The 19,072-nt window shown below is 35.2% G+C and overlaps 1 protein-coding gene across 1 annotated transcript in view; it reads left to right on the top strand.

Annotated features, from left to right (window-relative positions):
- The window catches only part of TOPAZ1 (testis and ovary specific TOPAZ 1), an 88,401-nt gene that overhangs the window by 12,335 nt on the left and 56,994 nt on the right, over window positions 1–19,072 (top strand). The window contains exons 3-8 of the mRNA XM_003926220.1: window positions 2,078–2,139; window positions 2,815–2,942; window positions 8,951–9,015; window positions 13,686–13,825; window positions 15,893–15,978; window positions 17,214–17,339. Coding sequence (XP_003926269.1) covers window positions 2,078–2,139; window positions 2,815–2,942; window positions 8,951–9,015; window positions 13,686–13,825; window positions 15,893–15,978; window positions 17,214–17,339 — 607 coding nt within the window. The remainder of the gene's footprint in view (window positions 1–2,077; window positions 2,140–2,814; window positions 2,943–8,950; window positions 9,016–13,685; window positions 13,826–15,892; window positions 15,979–17,213; window positions 17,340–19,072) is intronic.

The raw sequence follows: 19,072 nt of genomic DNA, 5'->3' as shown, positions 1-19,072 counted from the left end.
CCTTGTCCTCACAGTGCTTTTAAGATGGCAGATAAGCATGTACAATAAAATAATAGGAGAAATGCAAGATGTTAAACGCTTCCTTGTAAAAGTGGCATTTAAAATGATCGCTAAAGGATAAGAAGGAATTAACTAATTGTTGAAAACTGAGACTCCAAAATAGTGTCCCATGGCTTGGTGTTCAAATGGCAAGAAATGAAGCTACAGAATGCGCAAAAGCTGTCATGAAGGGCTGTGAGAGTAAAATGACCATAGAATTTACCTCCTGGATTGCAAAGCTTTTGAGAAGGAAATGGAAAGCTGTTAATAATACGCCAGGACAACAAGCGTAAACAGACCATCCTAGGCAAACTAGAATTTATGGTGAGTTTAAACTGTATGCTAAGCATATAGGAATTCACAGAAAGCTTTTTAAATAAGAGAGGTAATTTGATCACATTTACATTTTAAAAATCATTATAGCTCTGGTGTGGAGGATGAGCTGGCAGGGAGCTATTGTAATAAACTGAAAGAACATGATGACTTTACACAGAAGTGGGAGTAAATTTGAGGAAGGTTTAAGAAGTGAATATTGGTTCATCAGATGGGGGTGAGGCAGAGGGAGGTGTAAAGGTTGATACCTGGTTTCTTTCTTATCTCAGAGAAAAGCATTACCATCCATCTCCCATGCAGAAGAGCTGTGTTGGGGAGGTCAAACTTAAGACATTTTGAGTTACTGAGAAGGAAATGTTCTAGTAGATAGCTAGTTGTGAATCCAGAAAAGTCTGAGTTAGAGAAAGATTTGCATTTGTGTATGTTTTCTGTTTGTATTATTTCCCCATCCTTTATACTTCTTATTGTTTCTAGGGTTTATGTTGGGAAAAAATACTTTGTTTTGCAAACTTCAGAGAATGGTAAAAACAAAATGTTATGTTTAGTTTTCCTCTTTCTTGGCTAGGAAGTAATTCTGAACCAGTGAGCAGGCGCAGTGCTGAAGGATATGCTTACCACTTGTTAAATGAACAAATGGTGGGATTATGAGTGTTTATTTTGTTCTGTGTACTTTTATGTGTTTTAAATTTTTGTCTAAGTGATCAAAAATGGAATAGTGTTTGGCCATTTGTATCTGAGTGGCTCCTATAAATGTAGTTTTCATCTGCTGGGCCTATGCTCTTGGTTTTAAGGACATCTTATCTCATTTAATCCTCACAATACCTTGTGGGTAGGTGGTATTCTCATTTTACAGATATGGTTAAACTTAAATATGTTAAGTAGTTTTGCCACAGTTTACACAAGTGGCAGAACAGTATTTGAACCCAGATTGGTCTAACTCTGATCTACATATTCTTAATCTTTAGACTCCTAAGTTGTCTTTAGAGACTACCAAAAAAATTAAGCTGCTTTCAGTCTGTCTTCCTGTGACATTGACCATATGATGTATACATACATGCTTAAGAGTAGAAGTTGGCCAGGCATAGTGGCTGACGCCTGTAATCCCAGCACTTTGGGAGGCCAAGGCTGGTAGATCACCTGAGGTCAGGAGGAGTTTGAGACCACCGTGACCAACATGGCAAAACCCCGTCTCTACTAAAAATACAAAATTATCTGGGCCTGGTGGTACATGCCTGTAATCCCAGCTACTCAGGAGGCTGAGGCAGGAGAATCACTTGAACCTGGGAGGCAGAGGTTACAGTGAGCCGGGATCACACCACTGCACTTCAGCCTGGACAACAAGAGTGAAACTCCATCTCAAAAAAAAAAAAAAAAAAAAAGAGTAGGAATTAAACACTATCTTGTATTGGAGTAGTATTTTTTCAAATTTTGCATGCTTGGTATATCTTGTCTTGTCAAGTTCTCAGTAACAAAGTTTGAGTGGCAGCACCTTCCTTAACAGTTGAGGCATATGTGATTAAAGAGCCAAATGAAGAATCCGCACAGGTGCATTGGGTTCTGAGTCTCATTATAGTATGCTCTGCCCTAGAGTACTTGAGCTAATGTTCACCAGCAGCTAAAATGACGGTTATGTAGTGTTTACAGAAATGGATAAGTTCTACTTAGAATCTGTTATAATGTTTAAGCTCTGTTTGCTTTATAATAGAGAACTTTCTGTACTGGACTGTGGATCAATAAAGTCAGAGACCTGTGCTTCCAACTCAGCAGGTAAAATTTGACATTTTCAGAATATGCATATTGAAGCATCTCTTTATATCTGCATTCAGGCCTAGTCAAAATGAATTCATTAGAACAAGAAGCTTTTCATTTTAGGGTCTATTAACCATATGTTTTATAGTTTGTCAATTCTCCTGTTTTAATTGACTGGTTGGAAGATCAGATTGAGATATTTTGTTTGATTATTTAATAAATAACCTTGTTAGGCTTTATCTATAAAAGATAGGTAATTGGCCTCAGCAGTTTTTGTCATCTTATTTTGAAATTGAAATATGTATTTAAGCTTTATCACATTTTAAATCTGAGTTGCTTAAAATTTTATAGTTAACAGCTAGTCACAAGTTTAAATATCTGAATCTTTATTTCACAGGATGTAACTTAGTATGAAAGTTAATTTTACTTTGACTTTCAAGTTTTATAAGTATATTTAAAATAGCTTGAGATGATCAAGAAAAATTCTTAAGTATCTGTTTAATTTTTTTATATAACATAATGGAGTTATTTTGATAGAGAGGAATTGTTGCATAATTTGCTGAAAACTCTGCTTTATATTTGTCACATTAGACCTTAAGAGAGCCTCTGAATTCCAAGTCATTTTTTAGAACAGCCTTTGAATAACTCATTTTGTCTATAAAGTTTCTATAGTTGAATATTATTCCTTTTCAGCAAGTGAAATAAGACAAGATTCCCAAGATGCGAACACTTCCTTAGGAAAAGTTGCTAATAAGGCCTCTGAAAATGAAACACTGGGAGACTTCAGTGAACAAATAAAAGATTCAAACTTGGATGAAAAGGTAGTAGGGAATCTTTTGCATTTTTTTTAAATTTTTTGGTCTAAAATAGTGGTAATGCATAAATCCATCTTAACAGTGCTATTGGGTAGCAAGTATAACTCCCTTTATTGAGTTAAAGAATCAAGTCACTCTAGCCGTGGGATGTATCCTTGATACTAGGTGTAAGCATAGTATAAACAAGGTTTTCCTTCCCTGGGAAAATGGGATGTTCTGTTTAATTACATACTGTAGTTACCTTTTTAGTATCTGGAGTTTGTCACAAACCTATGAAAGTCTTTCTAAATAAAATATTATATAATTTTCTGCCTCAGAAAACAGTAAGTACTGAAAATCTTGTAATCTTTCTTAATTTTCAAATAGCATAGTACCTGAGGGCCATGCCTCCTAGTATGGGATGATTTATTTGTTTTGTTTGAGGGAAGGGGAATTATGTATTTATCCTTCAAATACCATGGTAGACTTCAAAATACTAACCCTTTACAAAACATGAGACTTAGTAATATTTTTTCTTAAGATAGCTGGCCCCCAAATTTGGTAATTAGCAAACTTTTTTTCATCTCTCTCATCTTACATTTTAGGAACAGTAGAGGGTAAATAGATTGACTTATGGGACATATTCCTGGCCTGCTTCTTTTTGGCTCTTGTATATGGCTGGCTGTAAATTTTTAGAAATGCTTCCTTATTGATCTTTTACTTCCCACTATATGTGTATGTATATACAAGTATTTATGTATGTATGCGTAAGTACATACATATATAGCAGGAAATAAAAGATCAATATACCAGGTGCAGTGACTAAGGCCTGTTATCCCAGCATCTTGGGAGGTAGAGGTGGGAGGATTACTTGAGGCCAGGAATTTGAGACCAGCCTGAGCAACATAGTGACACCCTGTCTGTACAAAAAAAAATTTTTTTTAATTTTTTAATTAGCCAGGTGTGCTGGTGTCCACCTGTAGTCCCAGCTACTTGGCAGGGTGTCGGTGGGATGATAGTTTGAACCTGGGAGGTCAGATCTGTAGTGAGCCATGTTGGGCCACTGCACTCCAACCTGGGCAACAAAGCAAGATCCTATCTCAAAAAAAAAAAAAAAAAAAAAAAAAAAAAAATGTGTGTGTGTGTGTGAATGATTCTTTTCCAGAGACCTTTACTTTTCTCCTGTGTATCACTTGTCAATTTTTAGGCTTACCATAGTAGTCATTACTTGATGATTCTACTTTTGGGCCCCTGATAAAGTACTAGACTACTTTTTTAAACTTTTTATTTTGAAATAGAGATTCATAGTAAGTTACAAAAGCAGTACAGAGAGGACCCATGTTGCCTTCACCTAGTTTTCTCCCATAATTACATCTTTAAGAAGCAAGAATTTAGTGATGGAATGTATTTGTGAAGTTCAGTGTATTTTATCAAATATGCAGATTTATGTGACCACCACTGCAGTCAAAGAGCTGTTTCATCACCACAAAGATCTCCCTTATGTTACCTCTTCAGTCATACCTTTCTCCCTCCCAAGAATTTCTATAAGAGGATTACTAATTGATAATTCTAAAAAAACCAAAAACAAAAAAAAACCAGCTTTAGTTTTACTGATTTTTTTTCTTATGTTGCTTTTTTGTTTTCAGTTTCACTGAGTCTGCTCTGGTTATTTCTTATTTTTTATATACTTAATTTGGATTAATTTGTTGTTCTTTTTGTAGTTTCCAAAAATGGCAGCTGAAGTCATTGATTGGAAACCTTTATTATTTTCTAATAGAAGCAGTTAGTGCTATAATTTATCGATAAATACTGTTTCAGCAGCATCCCACTTTTTGTTGAAATAATTGTGGATTCACATGCAGTTATAGGAAATAATACATAGATAACTATGCACTCTTTACCTAGTTTCTCCCAGTTGTAATATATTGCAAAATCATAGTACAATATCACAACCAGAATATTGACATTAATACAGTCAAGATATTACAGAACATTTCCATCACCACATTGATCCCTCATGTTGCCCTTTTATAGGGCAACCTGCTTTCTTCTCTCTTTCCTCCATCACCCATTCCTTAACTCTGGACAACCACTCATCTGTTCTGCATTTCTGTAGTTCTGTCATTCCAAGAATATTATATAAATGGAATCACAGAATATGTAACCTCTTGAGATTGGTTTCTCTTTTTTTTTTCCACGTGGCATAATCCTGTGCATATTCAACCAAGCCATTGCATGTATCAATAGTTCATTCATTTTTACTGTTTAGTAATACGCCATGGTATGAATGTACCACAGTTTGTTTAGCTATTTGCTCATTGGTGGATATCTGGATTGTGTCTAGTTTGGCACTGTTACAGGATAAAGCTGCTATCTATAAACATTCGTGTACAGGTTTTTGTGTACATGAAAGTGTTTCAATTTTTCTGGGATAAATGGGCTGTAACTGCTGAGCTCTATAGTAGTTAATTGTTAGGTTTTAACTTGGGTGAACTCAACCTCCAGATTACTCCCCTGTGGTTGGAGTCAGTGGGCATGTTTGTTCAGTTCTTTGAGTCTTAGCTGGGCTGTTTGGAATCCACGTAACATACATGTAGTTCAAAGATCAGCAAGAGATTTGGGCCAAGTTAGGAGTAGATTTGGGGACTTTGTCTCTTATACTTTCTCCCAGATTCGTCACCTCACTTTCCAATTTCTGATTTTGTCCCAAACTCTGTTTTTCAGGTTCTTTTTCAGTAGGGCAAATTGTTGTCCTCCCTAAGTGGTTCAAACTATACAGCCTTTTAAGCAAGACAATTACCTAGTGGCATTCTGTTTTTCTGAGTGTAGACTTCCCTCTAGGTTCTGCCTACTTTTCATATCTCTACAGGGTTTTCAGGTAGTTTAAAAATATTTTATCCAAGGTTTATGGTTGTTATCTGCAGAAGAGTTAGCCCAATAGAAGAGTCTCTTCCATTTCCCAAAGTACACCCATTGTGATATTCTTTTGAATTTCATCCAGATGGTAGCATACTGTTCTTTACCTTGCTTGAGATGTTTTTCCTTTCAATGTATGTAATGATGTCTTGTTTTTGTGGTTGTGTAATTATCTACTATATGAATATACTCTAACAAGTCCCACTATTGATGGACACTTGGTTTGTTTCCATTTTTTTGCTATTTAAATATTTCTGCATTATGCATCCTTGAGCATAAGGCATTTTGCATATGTGCAAGCATTTTTGGATTAATTCCTGGAAGTGGAGTTGTCAAATTGTCCTTCATAGAGATTGCTTTGATTTATACTTTCAACAACATTGTGTGAGAGTGCCATTTTCTCCCCACACACTAATTCATTATTAATTTTTCGTCCATCTGCTTATTTTTTACAAATGACTTTTAGTTTTATTATGAATTTCTTTTATGAGTCTAGTTAAACATCTTTGGAAGCCATTTACATTGTTTTCTGTGAACTTCCTATTTATGTCCTGATAGGATTCGGCTCTGTCCCCACCCAAAATCTCATTTTGAATCCACATAATCTCCGTAATTCCTGTGTGTCAAGGGAGAGACCAGGTGAAGGTCATTGAATCATGGAGTCAGTTCCCCTGCTGTTTTGTGATAGTGAGTTCTCATGAAATCTGATAGTTTTATTAGTGTTTGGTATTCATTCATTCTCTCTCCTTCCTGCCATCTTTTGAAGAAGCTGCCTAGCTTCCCCTTCACCTTCCACCATGACTTTTAAGTTTCCTGTTGCCTCCCCAGCTGTGCTGAACTGGGAGTCAATTAAACCTCTTTCCTTTATAAATTACCCAGTCTTGGGCAGTTCTTTATAGTAGTGTGAAAATGGACTAATACATGCTTCTTTGCCCATTGTCTTCCAGATTTTATCTTTTTTACTTGTAAGAACTTTTCATGTAATAAACATATCTGTTCCTTGTCATATATGACTGTACTTTTTTCTGGATTTCATTTGTTTTGACTTAGTTTAGGAGCTTTTCACCTTGTAAAAGCCCTTTATTTTTATTTAATCAAATATGTCAGTTTTCTTTTATAATAGGAGTTACAAGTCACATTTGGAGAAATCCTTCCCCATCTCAACATTTAAATTTTTCTCCTATATTTTCTTTTACGGTTTTGTGGTGGTGTTTATTATGTTTAAATTTTTTTATCAAACTAAAATTTATCTTAGTAGAAGGAATATAGAAACAATGTAACTTTATTTTAGCAGATTACACTTTGCACTTTTTATTCTCTTAACATATGAAAATATTTAAAATATCTGTGATCAAACCTATTGATATTATACTTCATGGTTTCTGCCTTTGGTGTCATGCTTAGGCTTTCCCAAACCTCCAAATTATATACTCCTTTATATATTTGATTGTTTTGCTATTTTATTTTCCTTTGCTACTTTTAGAATTTATTTTTAATGATCCTGAAAGGTATTTTGGCATATGGTGAGTTGGGAGTACACTTATTTTTCATCCAGTTAACTAGCCAGTTCTTCCATTTGTTAAATCATTTCCTCATAAGTTTCAAGTGCTATATCTAACGTTTTCAAAATTTTATGTATAGATCTGTTTCTTCTCTTTTGTTTCATTGATTTCTAGTCCTTGCACCAATAGCATACTGTCAATTATTTGTAAAATAGTAAGAAAGAAATAATAGGAAGGCTTGCTTTTAAAGATACTAAGATGTATTATAAATCTAAAATATTTTTTGGTGGTTCTCTCTCATGTATTTTTTTAAAGAGTGCTTTAAACTCACATTGTAGTTTTTTATATAAATTAATTTGGGGAGAATTAACATCTTTAACTCGAGTATTCTTATCCAGGAACACGGTAGGTCGGTAGGTCCTTCAGTTTTTTATGTTTTATGTTTCTCAGCTGATTTTTGTAGTTCCCTAAGAGTTCTAGGTTGACTTCCAAGGCTTTTATAGTTTTGGGTTTTACATTTAAGTATTTAATCGATCTTGAGCTGATTTTTGTATATGGTATAAGGAAGGGGTCCAGTTTCAGTCTTCTGCATGTGGCTAGCCAGTTACCCAGCACCATTTATTGAATAGAAAGTCCTTTCCCCATTGCTTTTCTCAGCTTTGTTGAAGATCAGATGGTTATAGGTGTGCAGCCTTATTCCTGGGCTGTGTATTGGTCTATGTATCTGTTTTTGTACCAGTACCATGCAATTTTGGTTACCATAGTCCTGTAGTGTAGTTTGAAGTCAGTAACATCATGCCTCCAGCTTTGTTCTTTTTGCTTAGGATAGCCTTGTCTATTTGAGTTCTTTTTGGTTTCATACAAATTTTAAAATAGTTTTTCTAGTTCCGTGAAGAATATCATTGGTAGCTTGATAGGAATAACATTAAATCCATAAATTGCTTTGGGCAACATGCCCAATTTAATGATATTTCTTCTTCCTATCCATGATCATGGAATGTTTTTCCATTTGTTGATGTCATCTCTGATTTCTTTGAGCAGTGTTTTGTAATTCTCATCATAGAGATCTTTCATTTCTCTGGTTAGCTGTATTCCTAGGTATTTTATTCTTTTAGTGGATGCCTGTTTTTTCAAACGTTTAATATTTGAACATGTGTAACCTTATGAATAGAAAATCAGTATTTCAAATAGCTACTTGTGAAATATAAGTATAGTTATATTTCAAACACATTTAAATATTTCTTATAAAAGATAAATTTTATGTTCATAAATACCACTTTAAAATAACTCAAAGCTCAAGCTTTTTTTCTGAATAAAAAGAAACTCAACTTTAGTTTTCCCTAATAATTTGAAATAGTGACTTGTGTAATTAAAAGTGGTATCAAAAACTGGACAAATATTTTGGCTATTCAGTTTTTCTCTTAAGCAGCAGTGGAAATTTTTAAGTCAGTATTCAGTATTTTAAATTATGTAGAATATAATTGTTTTTAAGGATTGGCCATAAACTAGTTGTTTAATTAACATCTAATACATTATAATAAATCCAGTAAGCCTCATAGCTTAATATGTATTACACAGACATTCATTTGTACTAATTTAACCATAATTTCTTCACAGCATAGATTTACAGACAAAGTGGTTACCAAAGAAGAAAAAGAAAACATTTATGAAGTGTGCAAAAGGTCTGTAACATAATTTTTAATTACATAAATTTAAATAGTCACTCATCTAATTTTGTATCTTGAGTACGTTTTTTATTCTCTGCTGTGTATATGCTTGGGCTATATGCCATAAGCCGTATATAGGTATCATTTAATTAATGTGTCAGGTGTACTCAGGTGTAAGGGATGTTGTAAGTCACCGTAAAACTGTCACTAAGTTTTTTGAGCCATGAAAATATTTTGTTGAGGAAAGATAAGGAGTAGTGATAAAAAGAAAAAATGATGTATGTTTCACTTTTATGAAGATAAAGGTGGCTGAAATCAGATTCACATTGCGCTTTGCAAGAATCTTACATGGATGCAGTGATTCATACTGAGGGTTTTAGCACACTCGCTGGAACATTTAAAACCACCACGTTTAGAGTTGGAGATCATCTGATCCACCTTAGAAATCATCTGATCCATCCTCTACCACCCTCATTTTGCATTTGAGGAAAGGCTCACCCAGGGCAGGTGATGGATATATTTGAGTTCTTTAATGTTAAGGCACTAATTTTCAAAGTGTGATCCTTGGAGAAGCAGCATCATGTAGGAACTTGTCAGAAATGGAAATTAATAGGTCTCATCTCAGACCTACTGAATCAAACTTTGGGGATGGGCCTATCTGTTTTTAACAAGGCCACCAGCTGATTTTGATGCATGCTCAAGTTTGAGGACTACTGTGTTAAGGTGAAGGCTAGATAACAATTAGATTGTTGCCACAGAAGTTTCATTATGGTTCATGACCATTTCAAGATACTAAAGAGAAAGCAAGAGTAACAAGGTTAACTATTATTTTTTTCTGTTGAAAACATTTTGCTTACAAACTAAGGTAATGTAATTGCAGCCTGCAAAGGTTTATCAACTTGACTCTTACCATAGCAATCACCAGTGTGACATTGATTGATTAAGTCTTTACATCTTGGGCTTCAGTCATCTGATCAAAAATAAAAGATAATCTCTTCCATCTATAAAAATTCATAATTTCTATTTCTTTGTTTATGTTACCACTTTTGTTTTATTTGGCGGGGGACATAGGGATTGTACATATCAATGACATCCCAAGTTGGGGAGAGAAGTGAATATCTTTATTTTGTATGGAAATCTTAAATTCTATTAATGCTAATAAATTTCAACTCTTGTAAGTATGGGTCCCTCTTCTTACTAATTTTACTGTCCTCTGGTCCAGAAAACCCAAGCTGATAAAACTTATTAGAATTATTTTTAAGGAAAAAGATTATAGTATCTGAATGTCAGTGTAAACCTTTCTCCTAAAAAGTAAATGCATTTGTATTTACTAGTCTTCTCTGAAATAACTTTCCCTCCCCTTGCTTAAGTTATTTTTCTACATAAGTAGCATCCAAATTATATTTTTGTAAAATTGGCTATGTAGGATCTTGCATATTAGAATACAATTTAAGCTGTTTAAATCAGCCACCCTGGAACAATAACATTTTTAACACCTTTTCCCCAGGAAAGCTCTCAGAGACCTTTATAGGTTTATTGTATATACTTTTCCTGAAGAATAACTTATAATTTGTTTAATTGCAGTATCAGTAGAATAATTGAATGACCTCTTCTGGATTAGGAACTAGCCTGATTTTTCCTTTTGGCATGGTCAAAAATATTTTCCTCATTCCACCCCATTCCTTCATTTACTCCAGCCACTTAAGTTTTGGGTTTCTAGTTAAGAAGGCAGGAACAACCTATTGGAGATATTAAAGAATTGTAATATATGCAGGTATACCTTGTAGATACTGCAGGTTTAAGTTCAGACTACCACTGTAAAGCAAATATTGCAATAAAATGAGTCATACAAATTTTTTTGTTTCCCAGTGTGTATAAAAGTTATGCTTACACTATACTTTATTAAGTTTGCAATAGCATTATGTCTTTTTTTTTTTTTTTTGAGGCGGAGTTTCACTCTTGTGACCCAGGCTGGAGTGCAATGGCGCGATCTCGGCTCACCGCAACCTCCGCCTCCTGGGTTCAGGCAATTCTCCTGCCTCAGCCTCCTGAGTAGCTGGGATTACAGGCATATGCCACCATGCCCAGCTAATTTTTTGTATTTTTAGTAGAGACGGGGTTTCACCATGTTGACCAGGATGGTCTCGATCTCTTGACCTTGTGATCCACCCGCCTCGGCCTCCCAAAGTGCTGGGATTACAGGCTTGAGCCACTGCGCCCGGCCAGCATTATGTCTTTTTAAAATGTACATACGTTCATTTTAAAATATTTTATTGCCAAAAAATGATTGTATCATCTGAGCCCTCAGTGAGTCATAATCTCACCTGGATGTTGATGGCTGCTTACTGAATAGGGTGGTTGAAGATTGGGGTGAAGGTTGAAGGTTGAGGTGGTTGTGGCAATTTCTTAAAATAAGACAACAGTGAAGTTTGCTACATCAATTGACACTTCTTTTCACAAAAGATTTCTCTGTAGCATGTGATACTATTTGACAGCATTTTACAGACAGTAGAACAACTTTCAAAATCGGAATCAATCCTCTCAAACCCTACCTCTGCTTTATCAACTAGTTTGATATTCTGAGTCTTTTGTCACTTAAACAATATTCATGGCTTCTTTATCAGGAGTAGATTTCATCTCAAAATATCACTTTCTTGACCAGCCTGACCAACATGAAGAAACCCTTTCTCTACTAAAAATAAAAAAATATCCTGTCTTGGTGACGCATGCCTGTAATCCCAGCTACTTGGGAGGCTGAGGCAGGAGAATTGTTTGAACTGGGAGGTGAAGGTTGCAGTGAGCTGAGTTCACACTATTGCACTCCAGCCTGGGCAACAAGAGCAAAACTACATCTCAAAAAAAGAAAGAAAGAAAGAAACTACTTTCTTTCCTCATGCATAAAAAGCAACTCTTCATCTGTTCCAGTTTTATCATGAGATTGCAGCAATTCAGTCACAACTTTAGGCTCTACTTCTAGTTCTAGTTGTCTTGCCATGTCTTCCACATTTGCAGTGACTTCCACCACTAAAGTATTTAACCCCTGAAAGTCATCTATGAGGGATGGAATCAACTTCCTCCAGACTGTTAATGTTGATATGTTGACCTCCTATAAATCACAAATGTTTTTAATGACATCTAGAATGGTGGATTCTTTCTAGAATGTTTTCAATTTACTTTTCCCAGCTCCGTCAGAGAAATCACGGTCTGTGGCAGACAGAGCCTAATGAAATGTATTTCTTAAATAATAAGGCTTAAAAGTCAAAACTACTTCTTGATTCATAGATTGCAGAATAGATGTGTTAGCAGGCATTAAAAACAACATTTATCTCCTTGAACATGTCCAGCAGAGTTCTTAGGTGACAAAATACATTGTCAATGAGCAGTAGTATTTTGAAAGGAATCTTTTTGAGCAATAGGCCTCAACAGTAGGCTTAAAATATTCAGTAAACCATGCTTTAAACAGATGTGCTGTCATGTGCTTTGATGTTTCATTTATGGAGCACAGACAGAATAGATTTAGCATAATTATTAAGGGCCCTAGGATTTTTGGAATGCTTAAAATTCCCAGCTGCATTATCCTCTAACAAGAGGGCCAGTCTATTCTTTGAATCTTTGAAGCCAGGCATTAACTTTTCTCTAGCTATGAAAGTCCTAGATGGCATCTTCTTCCAGTATAAGGCAGTTTTGTCTACATTAAAAATCAGTTTGGTGTAGCTTCCTTTATCGGTTATCCTAGCCAGATCTTCCAGATAACTTGCTGCAATTTTTCTATTAACACTTCCTGTCTGACCTCGCACTTCTATGTTACGGAGATGGCTTGTTTCATTAAACCTTGTGAACCAATTCTGCTAGCTTCAAACTTTCTTTTGTAGCTTTCTTATCTCTCTCAATCCTCACAGAATTGAAGAGTTAGGGCCTTGTTCTGTATTAAGCTTTGGCTTAAGGGATGTTGTGACTGGTTTGATCTTCCATCTAGATCACTCAAACTTTCTCCATTTCTGCCATAAAGCTGTTTCACTTTCCTTTCATTTGTATGTTCACTGGAGTAGCACTTTTTAATTTCCTTGAAGAATTTTTCCTTTGCATTGACAGCTTGGTTAACTATTTGGTACAAGAGGCCTACCTTTTGGCCTATCTTATCCGTCAACATACCTTCCTCACTAAGTTTAATCATTTCTAGCTTTTGATTTAAAGTGAGAGATGTGAGACTCCTTCTTTCACTTGACTACTTAGAGGACATTGTTGGGTCATTAACTGTCTAATTTCAGTATTGTTTTGTCTCAGGAAATAGGGAGGCCTAAGGAGAGGGAGAAAGATACGGGGAACAGCCAGTTGGTGGAGCAGTCAGAACACATACATCATTCGTTGATTAAGTGCATCCTCTAATAAGGGCTTAGTTTTCATGATGCCCCAAAACAGTATCAGTAGTAACGTTGTTATGGGTTCACAGATCACCATAACAGATAAAATGATAATGAAAAAATTTGGAATATTGTGAGGATTACCAAAATGTGACACAGAGACGTGAGCATATGCTGTTTAAAAATGACACCAATTAGACTTTTCAACTCAGGGTTGAAATAAAAAATAAATAAAAATTTTAAATAAGAAAAATACCTGCAAAGCATTACTTTAATGTGTAAAAATGCATTTAAATTCTGATGTTAGTATTTTTGTTCACACAGCAAAGATTCTAGAAATGCAGACATTATGGTTGATGAAGGTCAGTTTGCAGCACCAGTCCCGAAACCTCAGTGCTTATTAGTACCTACTTTGAATCTAAGTGGTCATCAAGAAGAAGCAATACTGAATACCTGGACGAATGGTACTATTGGTTTTCTTAATGAAATCCTGTTCGCTTTTAGTAGTACAGAAACTAGGATTTTTTTTTTTACCAAAAAAAAAAAAAAAAAAAAAAGATTAAGAAAAATGGAAACATATAGAATATGTTAAAATTAGAAGATTTGTGCACCTTTACTTAGTTGGTTTTTTGTTTTGTTTTTTTTTGAGCCGGAGTCTCACACTATCTCCCAGGTTTGAGTGCAGTGGCGCAATCTCAGCTTACTGCAGCCTCCACCTCCTGGGTTCAAGCGATTCTCCTGCCTCAACTTCCCAAGTAGCTGAGATTATAGGTGTCTACTACACGCCTGGCTAATTTTTTGTATTTTTAGTAGAGACAGGATTTCACTATGTTGGCTAGACTGGTCTTGAACTCCTGACCTTGTGATCCAACTGCCTTGGCCTCTCAAAGTGCTGAGATTACCAGTGTGAGTCACTGCACCTGGCCTACTTAGTACTTTTGATAGAACAATGTGTGAAATGTCTGTATTTATGTGATAGTGGTAGTCCAAATAAATTACAGATTATATTTAAAATATATTTTGATGGAGTGTATTTGTATATGTATTTTAGAAATTGTGTCAGTTTTTTGATAATTAACAATACTTTGAACAAAATAAACTACACTAAAGAATGAATTTAGAATCTATAAAATCATGTTGTATAGCACACACCTAACTTTTCTATACCTACCCAGTACTTACTTCATACCGCCTTGTGTTGTGTACTGTAACAGCAAGCCCACGATGGTCATGTGTTTTATCTTAAAAAGTCTTACAGTTTTCATAATGCAAATTACTGCAAAGCTGTGCGGCAAAAACTTCAGCTTGTTTCAGATTGTAGCTGGATGCTGCCAAAGTAAAAAATAAATGATTTAAAATTAAAAATACTTTTATATTTATTTGTTATTTTTATCTTTAGAAAAGAACATTTTTAAATGCCCTAGTTATCTTTTTAAAAGACCAACATTAAAGGATATGATGCCTGGTGTATTAGCCTGCTTGGGCTGCCATAACAAAATGCCACAGATTAAAGCACTCAAACAACAGAAATGTATTTTGCACAGTGCTAGAAGTTTAAGACTAAGGTTCTAGAAGGGTTCATTTTCTGATGCAGGCTCTGTTTCTGGCTTGCAGATGGCTACCTTCTTGCTAAGCCCTCACGTAACTTTTCTTTGGTGTGTTCTTGGAAAGACTATAAGCTCTGTGGTGCCTATTTTTTTTTTTTTTTTTTTTTTTTAGACAGAGTCTTGCTCTGTAGCCCACACTGGAGTGCAGTAGCACAATCTCAGCTTACTGCAACCTCCGCCTCCTGGGTTCAAGCAACTTCGCTGCTTCAGCCTCCCAGGTAGCTGGGATTACAGGCACATACCACCATGCCCAGCTAATTTTTGTATTTTTAGTAGAGATAGGGTTTCACCATGTTGGCCAGGCTCATCTCAAAACTCCTGACCTCAGGCAGTCCACCCACCAGGCTGCCCAAAGTGCTGAGATTACAGGCATGAACCACCATGCCAGGCCAGTACCTATTCTTATAAAGACATTAATTCTATTGACTCAGGACTCCACCTTTATGACCTCATTTAACCTTATTAACTTCTATAAAGATCCTATCTCCAAATATAGTAATATTGAGGGTTAGGGTTTCAACATGTGAATTTTGTGAGGACACAGTTCAGTCCGTTGCACCTGGATTTGTCACTAGTTTTCTTCTCTTAAAAATGTTTATTGTGTATAATACTTGTATGTTTTACTTAGAGACATATCATTTGAATGCAGTGCCCAATGCTGCTATGTGAGGTCCTTAAGAAAGTTGTCTGCAGCTTATAGTGAGTTTAAAATTTTAAATTCAGGTCTAGAAATACTTGAGAGTACCTAAGATGTAAATCATACTGTATTTCACAGGAACACACATGGCAGCACAGTCTGTGAATTGAACATGAATATTCCAAAGTGAAACTTTAAAGCAGATAGTAGTGATCATCTATTTCATTGTTATGAAGAGACTAAGTTGTAACATATTGGTGTGTAATGTCACTCTAAATCATTTCTAGATTTCAGATTTTTGGGAAAACATTCTGTTCTAAAGCTGCAGAATCCTGCAACTTGTGAAATATTTAAGAAGGAAAAAAATGTGGGGGTAAGTCTACTTTAAAAAAATCATCTGTTTCTTTCTCTTCCCCCTCCTCCTCCTTCTCTTCCCTCCTCTTCCTCACCTACCTTCACTCCTTCCCTTACCCTCCCTTAAAAAAAATCATCTCATAAAACCAATACTCTGGACCTTCTGATTATATTTCCTTGAGTATCGTCATTTTTTAAGCAGTTCCAGATATTATATGGATTTTGAATAGAGGTTGGTGGTAAGAGGTAAGTAGTGACTTAGAGGATAATCACAAATAGCATAAGAGGTTGAAAACAGCAGAGGGAGCCAGGCTTGGTGGCTCATACCTGTAATCCCAGCACTTTGGGAGGCCAAGGCGGGTGGATCATGAGGTGTCAGGCATTCAAGACTAGCCTGGCCAAGATGGTGAAACCCCCGTCTCTACTAAAAATACAAAAATTAGCCAGGCATGGTGGCAGGTGCCTGTAATCCCAGTTACTCAGGAGGCTGAGGCAGATAATTGCTTGAACCCAGGAGGCGGATGTTGCGGTGAGCCAAGATTGTGCCACTGCACTCTAGCCTGGGCAACAGAGTAAGACTCCCTCTCAAAAAAAAAAAAAAAAAAAAAGAGAAAGAAAGAAAACATCAGAGGGAGGACATCCAAAACAGAAAATATACAGGATGAATAGTTTCCTGTGATGAAAGAGAAAGCTGCTAATATAAAGCAGTTTTATGGGGAAAGTTTGTTGTAAGAAGCTTTGACTCTGTCATTTGCCTTTTTCTATTAATCAGAAAAACTAAGAATTTTGGTTCTGATAAATGTATCTGAAATATAGTACATATTATAATAGAATTAACTTTTTGTAAAAGGAGAAGCAGGTGCATGAAAGGGAGGAGGAATGTGTACATTTTTTGAAATACGTAAAGTATGTTGGGGCAGGGAGTCCGTAGGATATCTCTGTTCCTTAATTTTTCTGTGAACCCAAAGCTGCTCTAAAAAAATAGTCTTAAAGATGAGACGCAAAAGAGAATAACCTTGATGGAATATTTTACATAAAGATAAATTTTTTAAAATCCAGACAAGTCACTCTGAATTGATTTATGATTTTTGAAAATATAAATTGAAATTTTATTTTTTCTTGTCAAATTATCAAACAAGTTATCATGATACTCTTTGGAATATATGTTATTTGTATTGCTTCAAATGCTATCTTGCTTGACTATAGTAAGTGCTTTACAGTTCATACAGAAAGGAAATCTTTCTAATTTTCTAGGTGTTCCAGAAGTCCCTGGGGTTGATGATACCCTACAAATATTGCAAATTTCATTTTAATACATTACGTGGCTGTGAGCGTCCACTGTGTAAGTTTGTTCATGTGCCTGAACAAGGGGATGAAAAGGTAAAACACATAAAGTCTTTAAATTAGAGATTGTTTTAATAACTATCTCAGTCACACATTTTAATTTAGATTTTCATTGACTTCTGATAGCATACATGGAGTTTTGCCTGCTTTTGTTCTTTATGTAAATGGAATCATATGTGTATTTTTTGTGTCTTGTTTTACTTAATATTTTTGAGCAAACACCTATTTTAGATGTTTCTCATTGTTATATGATAGTTAATATTCCATTTTGTGAGTATATCAAAATGGAATATCGGGTAGGGCAGATTTGGATGTTTCAATTGTAATACCATCAGTGTTCTACATGTCTTTTGGTGAACATATGTATACATTCTGATAGGTTATACTTAAAACTCGAACTGCTGTGTCATAGGGTCTGCATATATTCAGCCTTAGTAGATAACAGCCAAACAGGTTTCCAGAGGGGTTTTACCAAATTGCACTCTCACCAGCAATGTCTGAGAGTTCTGGTTGTTTCATATCCTACCCAGCTCTCGATATTATTAGCCTTTTGCATTTAGCCATTCTAGTGGCGGTAGTGATACTTCCCCTGATGATTGATGAAAATGAGCACTTTTCAAAATGTTTATTGGGCATTAGTAGGATTTGCTCTTTTTGGAAGTATACAGATATTTTCCCTATATTCTATGAGATTCTTCTCTGTCTACAATAACTCATATAATCTGTATACAAGTTCTTGGTTGTGTGTGTGTGTATGTATATATATCTATCTTTATAAAATCATTTACTACATTAGAAGTTACCTTTACACCTTTTTTATTTTTTTTAATTTTCATTTTTAAATTATAAATTGAAAATGATATGGGGTGCGGTGCGATGTTTTGATTTATGAATATGATATGGAATAATTAAGTCAAGCTAATCACATATCTGTCACATAAGATACTATCATTTTTTGTGGTGAGAATATTTGAAATTTAGCAATTATGAAGTGTACATTATTATTTGCTGTAGTCACTATACTGTTAATAGATATCAAAGAAAAAAACACTTTTTCTTCCTGTTTAATTGAGATTTTTGTACCCTTCGATCATCATCTCCCCGTTCACCTAACCACCCCTCACCCTTGTCCTCTGGTAACCGCTGTTCTACTCTCTGCTTCTTTGAGTTTGATTGTTTTATATTCTATACATAAGTGAGAACATATATGGCATTTGTCTTTCTGAATTTGGCTTATTTCACTTAGCATGTTCCCCAGTCTATCCGTGTTATAGCGACAAAACTGCTTTCTTTTTTTGAGGCTGAATAAGTATTTCACTGTGTATATGTACCACATTTTCTTAATCCATTCATCCATTGATGGACACTTAGGTTGATTCCATACCTTGGCTATTGTGAATAGTGCTGCAATGAACATGGAATTGCAGGCATCTCTTCAACATACTGATTTCATATCTTTTGGGTAAATACCAAGAAGTGAGATTGCTGGATCATATGGTGATTCTATTTTTAGTTTGAGGAGTGACCATACAGTTTTCCATAACGGCTATACTAATTTACATCACCACCAGCAGTATACAGAGATTTCCTTTTCTCCTTATCTTTGCCAGCACTTGTTATCATTTGTCTTTTTGATAATTGTCATTCTGACAGATGTCAGGTGATAGCTCACTGAGGTTTATAAATTGCATTTCTGTAATTAGTGACGTTGAGCCTTTTTTGTACATTTATTAGCCATTTGTATTGTCTTCCTCTGAGGAATGTTTGTT

This window comes from Saimiri boliviensis, chromosome 8 (genome assembly GCF_048565385.1).
Source record: "Saimiri boliviensis isolate mSaiBol1 chromosome 8, mSaiBol1.pri, whole genome shotgun sequence".
Lineage (NCBI taxonomy): Eukaryota > Metazoa > Chordata > Mammalia > Primates > Cebidae > Saimiri > Saimiri boliviensis.
This window is presented reverse-complemented; position numbering and strand designations above follow the sequence as displayed.